At 40.7% G+C, this 12274-nt stretch overlaps 1 protein-coding gene and 1 long non-coding RNA gene across 3 annotated transcripts in view; one reads left to right on the plus strand and one right to left on the minus strand.

Annotated features, from left to right (window-relative positions):
• LOC125990166 (uncharacterized) overlaps positions 1-3219 on the plus strand; it is a 30300-nt gene extending 27081 nt beyond the window's left edge. The window contains exons 2-3 of one of the 2 annotated variants that reach the window (XR_007488830.2): positions 427-538; positions 3081-3219. This is a non-coding gene — a long non-coding RNA (uncharacterized lncRNA). The remainder of the gene's footprint in view (positions 1-426; positions 539-3080) is intronic. The other variant, XR_007488831.2, reaches the window with a different exon arrangement.
• On the minus strand, positions 1401-12062 carry tfap2d (transcription factor AP-2 delta (activating enhancer binding protein 2 delta)). Its single transcript, XM_049756921.2, has 8 exons — positions 11648-12062; positions 10657-11172; positions 8237-8297; positions 4948-5113; positions 3550-3668; positions 3330-3471; positions 3075-3188; positions 1401-2722 (listed from the first exon to the last, which is right to left on the minus strand). The coding sequence occupies exons 1-8, from the start codon at positions 11684-11686 to the stop codon at positions 2506-2508; spliced, it is 1374 nt and encodes a 457-aa protein (XP_049612878.1). The 5' UTR covers positions 11687-12062; the 3' UTR covers positions 1401-2505.
• Between the last annotated feature and the right edge of the window lie 212 nt (positions 12063-12274).

Genomic DNA, 12274 nt, shown 5'->3' on the forward strand with positions numbered 1-12274 from the left:
TGATGTTTGTTTTCTCTTGTGGGTTGCTACTACCATCAAAGCTGCTTTGCTTTTTATACTGGATATTTTTGTGTTGTATAATTTTAAAGGACTATTTGCACAAACACTAGGCATAGATTCTTTATCCTCTGAAATATGTAATACTTATGATATTGCAGTATTGAGAAGTTGAGACCATCTCCATGTGCAGAATGTCGGTCGTGCTGTTCACAGGTAGCTAATAAAATTGATGTAATTTAATACAACTAAAAAAATGAAGCCAGGTTTTTTTTTAGTTCTATTAAATTACATCAATACATATAGAACGCCCACATTTAAACAATAAAGGCTGCAAAACATGAAAAATAATCAATTACACATTTTGACTAACTGGGCAAGAATCTCACAATAAAGAGCTTTCTTTCTTTTCTTTTCTTTTTTTTTTAGAACATATTGGGAACAAGCTGATCTAATGAGCAAAACCCCGCAAGCTACGAAGACGAGTTCTTCTGTACCTTCCTGTCGAAGTCAAATAGCAACAAAGACAACAAAGAAAAAGGTAAGCAAACGTGTGCTCATTATTATGTCGAGAACAAAATCAACCAATGCTAAACATACTTCCAGTTGTTGTTTTTTTTTGTAATCATCAAATATTTACTTCATCATTTGGTTAAAAAAATGTCAATGAAACGTTAACATGGCTATAAAATGGGGACTAATAACATCACAATATGAAAGTTGAAATAATACGTAACTTTTAAAACCTAATAAATGACACTTCTATCAAAGACTCATAAAATCTGAATTTAATTTTAAAAATCACTCAATATTATCACAGAGTAGCATTATGACTATTTGTGACAAATTAATTGTCCTTAAATTACTTAAAAGGAATTTCCGTCTAATCCTTCCTGCCATATCTGTGTAGCAGCATGAAATCTAACAATAGCAGCAAACTTGTAGCATACGACACCTTTCAAATCTTTCCTTGACATATCACTGTCTTTATTGATAGATCACTTCCCCACTTGAAGTTTTCCGATATTGAGTGAATGTGACAAACCAGTGTAGGCATCTCTGTGATTTTTTTATTTTAATGCCACGTATAGTGCGTGTGACCTCATTTTTAAAATACTAACAACACCATCTACAAAGGTGGGATGGAAATGCCGCTGTTTAATCTTTTTTTTTTCTTTAAATTTATTTCAACAGTTAAGTTGACATAAATCACTCAGCATGAAAGCAAACATGAGTGCTAGCAAAACAAGCTTTTGTAGCTCCTCGCATCATTCCGAAGAAAGTTTTTAGATTTAACGTCAGCATTAGAAACTATGAGTTAAATTTGTTTACTTTGAATTCATTAATTTATATTCACCGTGTCCGTGTTTGCATACACATTGAGGCCCGAGTAAATAATAGAACACATTGCAACTTGTATTTATTGAACACCAGCATTTTTTTTTTTTTTTTTTTTAAATGTAGGGGGTTTAACATATATATAGTCCAAATCCTACAAGAAAAGTTATTTAAATATTTATATATATCTTTACAAATGTTCATGAGCAAGTCGTAGAGCTTGTGTCGGCTAAAGCTGCCGTTTTCCGAGAGTGTACAAAGGTAGACATGGACATGCACAGGAAATAGTGATTGCTGAGTCACTGTAACAAAATGGCTGACTTGGACCCATCTCGCACTTTACAACCCCCCCATATAAATAACAACTCATAAAAAAATGTTTCCACTCACACGTCATAGCCAGTGTTGGGACATTCAATGTGTTCTCAAAAGAATTTAGCAAGAAATCTTATTAAATTCTCATCAGAACATTCTTTTGCTTCCTACCAGGCTCTTGTGTAAAAATATTCTCTGCTATACCACAGATGATGAAATTCATAATGAAGCCAAAGGTTTGTGGAGTGGGGATGTTACAAAACAATTTATTTGTTGTGTTACAATAGATTTTGTCTTCAGAAAGTTGCCAATCAAATATGGTTGAAGGTCAGGGGTCACCAATATGGTGGGCAAGGACCACATGAGCTGCCCTTGGGCCTCTTTTAAAAGGAGCTCACTTGTGATTGTGATTTCATTGGAATGTTTTTGAATGAAGCTTTTCAAAATGTAAACAGTTGCAGAAATGTATCGAAATAAAATGTTGCATATTCTATGAATAATTATTGAACCGTATCTTCACATAGATAAAATCTGTTAATCAATTATTTCAGTAGTGTGTAGCCCTTCACAATAATTAGTACCCCAAAAGTATTTCTCATTTTCATAAAGGTTGGTGACCCCGTTTTGGATAAACCAGAGGAAAGTCAAGTTTTATTTTGATTCAGCACATTGAAATGACCTTTAACCCCTTTTACGTGAGTGGATGTATGTATTGTGCAATTACCAACCCCGTAACGGCACACTGATGTTAGAATGTCCATGTGTACATCATGAAGTCCATAAATCAATCAATAAATAAAATAAATAAATATACACACACACAGCTTCAAGGCACGGGGGACCAGGCGGGTGGGACTACTCAGTCTTTTCAGTTTTCCCGTCTTTGCTCTGCGGCTCGGTGGCTTTGCGGAGCTGCGACTTTTCCGAGCCGCTGTTAATCTGTTGATCGGTCGGTCCGCTTGTTTTGCCGCTTGAGTTTTTGTCCAGGTAGTTGAGCATCTCACTCAGGACTGTTTGGAAAGTGCTGAGAGCGGCGCAAACAGCTGGCGTACCAAAACCGTGGGTGATTAAACTGTTGGGGAGAAGAAGATAGAGAAAATGTAAGGATCTCGGAAATAATGTTGGAAAAATTCCTCCATCCCTGTGGTAGGAGATCAGATGAGTTTCTTCAAGCAGCTGCATGCTGTGCTAACATTTGAGTCCAGTCCCTTGCTAGCATTCATTACTTGGAGATTATTAAACCTTTTTCTAAAGGGTGACATCACACATGACCTTTCTGCTAAGAGCCCCCCTAATGTACCAAATTGCAGAGTTGCCATATTTGTAAATGGCAAATGGCCCAATGGAGACCAAACAAGCACATTAGTTGATTTTAATTTGAATTCTGCACCAATGATGACGACAAATCTTTTTTTTTCCATTACCTGAAGTGTGTAAGGTGTCTCTGGATGTCCAGGTCTAAAATCGGTGTCGGTCTGGAGGATCCCAAAGGAGAACGATCTTGACTTAACAAGTCCTGGAACTCCTTACAGATTTGCCTGATGGAAATAAAAGAAATGAGTCAGGGAATTAGCATGCTAATGTTTTTTTGTAGAAATATATTCTCGTGCTCAGTGCAAGTCTAGCGCAAATCACAGTTTATTTTGTGTACATGGGTGGAGGAGTTTGTGTCTTCTCACTTTGTAGCCAAAACCATTTTCTTCCGTGCGCTGGTTTCTTTCGACTCATTGTGCTGCCGGGCCAAATGTTCGCCCACCGCCTTGCTGGGAAATTCTGTCTCGCAGGTGTAGCCAAAGTCTCTTGCCAGGTGGAGCGCTTCTCCTGCATACACACATCAGAGTGATGAGAGGGATGCGGACCAAAAAAGGATAAAAGCTGAAAACATCAAAACTAACTCACCCTCCACCAGGGAGGTGAGCAGTGTGACATTGGCAGCTTTCCTCCGTCCTGCCGGCAGGTTGAGGCCGAGACGATCTAATTTCTCCCGAAGACACCGGCCGCCGTTCTTTGACTTGGCTCTGTGGAAGAGTCAACAAATTTAGCATCACGTCTTCCATATTTTTAGAATATTCGGACTTTCGGTTTCTTGGGAATTGTTCGCTTTGGCTCCAATATTGACGATATATAGCGGACCGGATTTCATTTTATTATGACAACAGGATTATAGTAAATGAAAGGCTGAATAAATTATATGTCACCTTGAGGATAAGCGTCATTTCTTTAATCAAGCACATTTGCATATTTAATGCGCTTTCACTTTGTAATTCCCATTGAGCTTCTTCTCTGTTGTTAGCGCATTTATCTTTCGTTAAATACACACTATTTTCGATCCATGTCATTTTTATTTTCTGTTCCATGTAGAAATGTGACAATATAGGTTTTCTTAGTTCTAATGGATGTGGATCATCGGGTTTGAAGTGAAATTCATCAAACTGTACTAATTTCCAAACAAAGCTTTGTTTTATATAATGACACGAGCAAAAATATTTCCTAATCTATTGTTCCTATGAAAAGTGTTTAAAATATTCACCAATACTTTATTTGACATTGCACAGAGCTGTATATTGTTTTTCTTCCCGATGTTTTAGTTTAGTCACCTTATTTGACCATTTCACAAAGCCTGTCTCCTCTTGGCCCGTCTGTCTCTCCATCCCATCAATAATACAGCCGACCCTCTGGTTCCTCTAATCCTAGCATGGTTTGGCTCTGACTCACCAATAGTCTTTGTGAACGTTTCCCTACCAGCATATCCTCTCTTTTATCTGAGCTCTACAAAGACTCATGTAACGCTCTTCAATGTTCATTAGATAGATTAGCGTCTAAAAAGTGCTCTACAATCTCTCGCAATTACTTTGGACCTTCTAATTCAACATAATTGAAGTGTAGTGGTTCGGCAGAGTGTGTGTGAGTGTGTGTGTGGAAAGTATACTGTATGTCCAGGAAATATTTGATCAATTGACACTCATAATGGGTATTATTTGGTGTTGTGGAACTGCATTGCATCATTCTTAGTCCTCCTCTGCAGTAGGTGGCGCTATACTGTGGTAATTTGACATATCTGTGGTTTTGACTCACAATTTCTGTCGTGTTGAAAGATATTTTATACGCCAAAAGTACAATGTATTGGTGAGTACTAAATATTTGCTATTTGTCTGAAAAAAAAAACAGTTAAAAAGATCCCTATTATTTTTATTATCATTTTTTGGATCTTACTGGCTTCAATGCAAGTGGTGTCTCGAGTCCCCCTCGAAAAAAAAAGTAATAGAGCTGTCACATTGATGTGATTTTTGTACGAACCTGCGCAGTATTCCACCCAGTAGAGAGGCGTTGAGGCATTCTGGTGGTGACAGTCTTCTTTTCACCTCTGCGATGGTGACTTTGTACTTAGAGGTGGAGCTGAGGAGTGACAGTCGACCTGGTACCGAGCAGAATAGATCTGTCGGATTCACCACACAAGTTCCCCCTGCACGCAAATGCAAGACAATTTGTTAGAACAAAAATACCACAACAACTTTATTTTTTTTTTTTTGGGTAACTGTGACAGAAAGTAGAACATTTGTTAAAGTGTACTGCTCATCAAAAAGAATGCATTACAAGAAAATAATTAAAATGTGTTTATTTGCTATGATCATATTAAGTTTGTTTGTGAATAGGCTAATTGGTAATTATATTTAATGTGAGTAATGATAATACAATAAAATACATTATTTTAAATATAATATTGCTAAAGTCAGTGAGCCAAAACAATAAAGGTAATGACAAATATAATTCAGTAAACTAAGTACTGCGTGAATTATTTAAATTTACTCTTACGTCAAAAAAGCATGCAATTCAAGATTAAAAAAAGATAAACCTATGCGGTTATATTAACTTTGTAGCTTGTGGAAAATCATTAAAATTGGACAAAATCAGATATTAATTATTTTGTTAAGTGGGCTGTCAACCCAGATATACCTTGGACTTTTTTTTGGGGGGGGGGGCATTTTGCAAATCATTGGTGCATATTAGTATTACTAAACGGATCATCTGTATTTATTTATTTATTTGTTTGAAACTAAGAATTCCTGACACCAACAGAAAATAAATACTGTCCATTTCCAAGATGCATAGAGTTTAAAAAGCCATTTCTCATAATTAAAATATCATTTCCACGTGCACTTGAGCGTCAAACTAATATTTGTAGGTCGGAGCTGTCTGCTTTAATGCAAACAAACCCAGTATGTTATCACCGCGCCACCAAGTTGACAAAGTTGTGCATGTAAAAGTGTTAATAAATCATTCTAGCGAAGGCTCTTACGCATTATTAACTGCATCTGAGTAAGTCTCACTGCTCTCCCCCTAGAAAATATTGACTAGTCTAGCTGAGGAGGCCTATTATTAATCAACTTTCACTTAAACTAACGTGCCAAGCAGCTGAAACGCAAGGTTGCTGTCTGATGTACTGTCGGCTATATTCTATTATTCATCTGCCTCATTATCAAATCTAACAGTGGGGTGTGTCGCTTTGTTATCAGGCCATGATGTGATGGAATCGGAAGAAAAGATTCCATTTAGGCCAAGCAGAAAAGGGCTGCAGGCGAAGATACCCACGCCAGTCTTTTTTCGGGGCGGCCAACGTGGACATATTTGGCCACCAACTAAGGCTTTCTAACCTACATTTCAGCCCTCAAAATGTATTATTCACCATCCACACAAATGCACCAGCCTGTGTTACTTTCCTTGCCACAGAAAGTCCGCTGAAAATAGGCGACTTGTAAAAACACAGCGCCGATTGCATTTCAGCACCTGGACAGCGACATAGTGGCTACCTGGATCATACTGCGCATGTCCGTTTTCAATATGTGACCTGTCTGTCAGATTCACGCGCTCTGACAGGGGCGCGCGCCTCTGAAAGCCTCGGGTTCACATCGTATTAATTCCCCTAAAAATGTTTTGATACAAAGTAGTTTGTATTTTATGTTGCCAAGGGCAATCGAAACGAGCTATTGCTGCTAGTGCAGCGAGTGGAGCGTGCGGGCCCAGAGGCGATAACGGTATTTAAGCAACGGAGAGTAGCCTCGGGCTGCGGCGCGAGCGGCGGGCGGGATCACACGCGGAATCAAGCGCCTGTTTTAAAACCAGTTTGCCGAAAATTAAAGAAAAAGAACACGGGCCAAATGTCATTCTTCTCATAGTTTAACAACAATGTTTACAGCTTCTTACAAGCCCGCCGCGTGACTTGCTTGACAGCGCGTAACGGGAACGAGTAAAAGTGGTGATGTCACGCTCGGAACCGGAAGTGGGCCTCGCAGGGTGATTAAAAGCGCAGACGACTCTTAAGTATAGCGAGCGCCTTTCTTTACTGATTTTCTTCTGGCGTGCGGGGGGAAAGGGGGGGTTACGTGAATATTCATGCCCGCAAAGCCGCAGTCAGAAAGAACAACATTAATATGATCTCGGCTGAATCCGGAGCCCCGATCCTCATTAGCATATCAAAGCGTGCGCCCGAGGCGAGAGAAGCTATCGATACAGGAGTGCGAGCTAAAGCAAAGATTATTGGTTGTGATGGTTGCGGCGGCTGAGCTCAGGGCCAAATACTGCGCACCATTAACCGAATGTGATAGCGGAGGGATTCCCGCGTCAATCCGACAGAAAAGCCCCAACACCTAAGAAGGCCTGATGAAAAATTAAACTGGAGACATGCCGCTTTCCTCTCCGTATGGAAAAGCACAACGGTCTGACTATAAACACGCACACGCACAAACGTGCTCTTTAAAAACAGCAAGCTAAATGCGCGCAAATAACTCCGGACGTTCCCAAAAATACAGAAAAAATAGCTTAGACTTTTATGTGACAAATGCAGTTAAATTTAAAAAAAAAACATCTAAATAAATCGATATGTATAACAACAACCCACAAAAAAACATCATGACCGAATTTGTTTAATTTAGTAAAACATCATTTTCAGGTGACCAAAATTAATCAATCACGTTTTACTGTGACGTCAAAATATAAAATAGCATGCAATCACACAACCATTAAAACATTTATAAATCAACCAATTTAATTTTGTCCATAGGAAAAAAGAAAACTACTGTTCTTGAAAAGGTAAACATTTGGTAATGCCTATTATAAAATAATTATACTGGCGCACCAAATACTGTGATGGTTTTGTATTGTAATTTGATTTGCTTTACCTCGTGATAATCCCTACAATAAATTCTATTTCTAATCTTGAATTGAATCACCAATTCTATATCTGATAACATTCGCGTGTGTGTATGCAAGACCCACGTGTCCACACCTTAATTAATTCTGCGTAATAAATAAATATATGATCAATCAACTGGCATGAAATAAAAGGGGATCATCTCAATGTGTCGGGCATGAAGTGACTAAAGTGATTTCAGACCGGAAATAGGAAGCAGCATGGTTACAAGTGATGTGCGTAACATGCTGACAGCACACGAGTGGGGTGTGTTCCGGCGTGTTTGTCTGGCTGCTCTCTTGTCTTGTCTTGTCTTGTCGTGTCTGAACGTGAGTATTCACGGCCTGGGGTATACAACAATACAACACAACAGAACAGAGGAGTGGAAGTGGGTCTTACCTCTCCGGATGACGCCCCCTTGGCCGTTCAGCACAAGCCCACACTGCGCTTCCACGGAGCCCTGTGGAGACGCGCACTCATTAACACGGATGGGATGCTCAAAATCATTTTGCGCGTACTATTTGATTGCTACAGGTGAACTGTGTGCAGTTTTTTTTTAAATGATAACTATTATTGTACTATAACATACTATTTGTTACTGGAGTATATTTTAAAATATTTGGGGTAAGCAGATTTTTTTGGTGAAGTGAAATTCAGTAAAAAAAAAAAGCTCCACATGCACGTGAGTTTTATCGCAATTATAAAACATTACACTGAATGAGAGCTATTAATGACTAATTGCGATTATTTTAGATATGAAGCACATACATGGTAAATATTAAGGCTTTTTTCAACTTTATAAAGGTTAATAAGGATAGGGAAGGTCATATCAGTTTTTAGATTTAAAAAAACAACATAATTTGAGTATCTCTTGTAGATCTATGTGCATTTGCGAGCACCGCCATTTTGGTCCAGATCAGCACTATCAACAGTGTCATCAAGAAAGAAGAACACGCTCTTTATATTCAGCAACACTTAATCCCTCGTGCGAGCCTCAAGGCCCGCGCCCACGCAGAAAACTCCCCGATTATAATAAAGTGGGGGGGGGAAGCGACTGTGTTGTAGTTCGCCTTTAGTGGAGGGGGCGGGGGGGAGTATTGTAGGCTATACATAAAACCAGCTCCTGCTCTGTTTCTTTTTATTCCATTGCGAAGCTAAAGTGATTATAAAATCAATATACAAAACGCAGAGGTCTTGCATGAATTAGCTTAGTGACGGGGGAAAGGTGTGGCAGCTGCTTTTGTTCGGCATGAAAATCTCTTTAAGGCGCTCAAAAGATGACAGTGGGCTCCACGGAACCATACAGGCGCATCTGTTCCGTTCACGCCTTGTGCGAGCTCAGGTTCACGGACCCTTTGGTTCTTTCTTTTACCCGATAAAGGACCTAAACTGCGCTGGTTTTATACCCTCAGTCAATATGAGCTTTATTTCTCCGTAAAAAAAAAAAAAACACGGTGTAATTTAAGCAGAAATAAATAAAATCAATTAAATAAATGTATAACAAAAACATATACTCGTATAAATTATTTTTAAATGCTGCTGTAACGTGGACGAATATATATGTAGGTCAATTTTAGATTCATGAGTTCAAAAAATACCTGCATGTCACATTTTAATCATAATCTATCGTCATTTTTTTCAATAAAAAAAAAACGGAGGAAAAAAAAAGATTTTGGCGAATACACTTAACGCAGCCGAAATAATTTGGCGACGTGTTTAACTAGAAGCTTGTTTAAATCCGCTCAGATGTCGCTGCATAAGTGACAAAGTTGATTGACGTTAAGTCTGTAATTGGATAAACTACGGTGCTTTATGGTGCTCGAGCAGGGTATTGTGTCGTCAACCCCGATCCCTTAATCCGCCCTTGACCGGAGAATAGAGAAACTAGCCGCTTTTCTTCGCCTCAACAGCTAGCCGGACGCACGCACGCACATGCACGCGCACGCAGTTTTCATCTCCACTACTTTACATCCAAAAGAATTATGTAAAAATCTAGGTCACGTGTGCATGTGGAAAAATAAAGGGCGGATTTGACGAGGATTGTATAGACTGCCAGTCAATTAACCTTTCAAAAAAAAAAGACGCCTGGCTTTCCGAGGCGCAGTCCCGTGCAGACTTGACATTTACTTGTTGTAGGGTCACGTTCGTTTCAGTTTCCCCTCCTGACTTGCTGGCAAGCAAATGATCTCGAGATGATATGCAGCATTATTCTCTTTTCTTTATAGACCTCACTAGCTTTCCAAAGAGCGGTCGGCAGACTGGCAGACATCTGGCGCCCTCCTTCCCACTCATATTTTGGAATTATGGTTGTAGTGGAGGTGGGGGGGGGGGGGGGGGGGGTGCTGATAATAGTAGGCCAGTGGGGCACGGGTGCTGTGGGGAGGGGGGGGGGGGGGGGGGGTGACCACACTGGACTGTACTATAGTTAACACATGTATTCCAATTATAATTGACTGGCTGTATTTTGATTACCCAACTAAAGACTATTTAAGAGTTAATTATATATTATACTGTTAGACTCTAACCTATCTTGTATATATTACATGTATAGGCCAACTTTACAACTATTTGCCTTCACAATACCACAATACACTGGACTAGACTAGACTAGACTAAACTAGACCACAATCAAGACAATTGCACAATACTATATATGTCATACTGAAGTATGCATTGGGTCACACTTGACTGTTTTTGATTGGACTAGACTATTTTTTTCTAATATGCCTCAATTAAGGAAAAGCTTTGCATGACGGTTCGTGTCGTGGTTTGCAGTAAATCTGATTTTGATTGGTGCAAATATTGGAAGTCACAAGTACCTGCAGGTCGTCTGCAGTGGCAGGGAGGCCCAGGCCGGCAGCAGGTAGCAATCTCTGGTCCGGATGGTGCATCCCGACGCCGTAGGCCTGGGAGCCGTGTGACGTCATGAGCGACAGGTCGTGTCGCCGGTAAGCGTCGAGGCAGCCCAGTTCCCGCCGTTGCTGCTCGTCTAGACACGACGACTTGAGTGCCGAGCGAGCGTTGTGCAGGTTGATGAAGTCTGCGGGTTCGCCGTGGTGGATCTGCTGGTAGTACTGACCCGAGTGGAGCGAGTTGAGACCGTAGGCCTCTGGGGCCACGGCCGGGTGGGAGTGCTGGAACTCATAGTGGAAGGACTGGTGGTGCAGGGGAGTGTACTGGTGGTTGGCCGAGAAATAAGGAGAGGCGAACTCCGTGCCCGCCGGCGCCGGGTAGGTGAGCGGGGAGGAGGAGGAGTAGGCGACCGAGGAGTTGGCCACGGACTCCAGGCAACCGAGCTGCATGAGCCGGTAGCTGTTTGATCCGTCGTGACGTATCTGCGGGATAAGAAAGACGAGCGGGCTGTGGGAACCGTGTCATTTAGCATCAGCAAGCTGTCTCCTCACACTGGCTTACAAAAAAAACCCCACACATTCCGAAAAAACACAGCTTACACTCTCGAAGTGCCTCGCTTTTAAACACCTGAAGGAGATGTCACCTGCAAGCCCGGGAGGCAAACTAGCGCTCCGTCGCAACAGGAGCTATCATCTGCTTTTTTCTTATACTCTCTTTTTCCGCAAGTTTGTAAAAAAATTCAAATAAAAAAATGATATATTAGTATATCATGCTGCTCCCCGTTGCTCACAATGGAGAAACACATCCGATCATCCACATACTGATAAAATATATTTTCTTGGAGCACTCCTGCATTTTTTTTAAACTGTTTAGCTGTTTAAATTTGTAAAATTTAAAGATCCAAATATATTTACCCCTAAAAAATCCGCTTTACGCATACCATAGTAAATAACGTACCTCTGCGTCGTGGACAAGTCCCGGGAAGGTCGCTGACATTGTGTGTTTCTCCAAAGTAACCCGTTGCTTTCCCCCCCGCTCCTCTCCAACAATGGCAAAAAAAAAAAAAAAAAAGGCGTTAAAGTCCCCAAAATGTGCGATAAATGGAAAAGTCTCCCCTCGCGTGCTGTGTGTGGGTAGGAAGGGCAGGGAAAAGCTGGTGCAAGGCGGCGAGCGTCTCCCCTCTGCACGGACGGGGCTGGCTCACGGATTTTGTACTTGCAGGGTATTTCTCGGCTGATGTCGTAGGTCCCTTGGTGATATAGAAGTTTTGAAAATTAAGCATCAGCACTGAGGAATGGGAGGACAATAGACGGAGTGGGGCATCCCGGGAGACCAGGAATAAATATTGTATCTTCGCCTTGATAAGGAAGCACGTGCTGCTTTCAACAATTTCCTCCGTTTTTTTGCGGACATTTCCATTTTTCACCCGTTTGTGCTTGGTGCCTCTGCTCGCTTTCACCGTCTTGTTGCTTTCCGCCCCCTATAACAGCCGTCTTTTTTTTTAAAATTTGTTTTTATTTTGACAAACGGATTTAAGACCCCCCCCAAAATGTAAGTTGCATTATATCGAATATTTGCGTTTTT

The sequence above is a fragment of the Syngnathus scovelli genome, chromosome 20 (genome assembly GCF_024217435.2).
Source record: "Syngnathus scovelli strain Florida chromosome 20, RoL_Ssco_1.2, whole genome shotgun sequence".
In the NCBI taxonomy this organism is placed as follows: Eukaryota; Metazoa; Chordata; class Actinopteri; order Syngnathiformes; family Syngnathidae; genus Syngnathus; species Syngnathus scovelli.

What these genes read in the sequence shown, in the direction of transcription:
- tfap2d (XM_049756921.2), bottom strand. Translation starts at nt 11,686, where the DNA reads ATGTCAGCGACCTTCCCGGGACTTGTCCACGACGCAGAG. An exon ending in CCACTGCAGACGACCTGCAG is followed by an intron (nt 8,298 to 10,656) that starts GTACTTGTGACT and finishes GCGTCTCCACAG; the next exon opens with GGCTCCGTGGAAGCGCAGTG. An exon ending in CTGGGTGGAATACTGCGCAG is followed by an intron (nt 3,669 to 4,947) that starts GTTCGTACAAAA and finishes ACTCTTCCACAG; the next exon opens with AGCCAAGTCAAAGAACGGCG.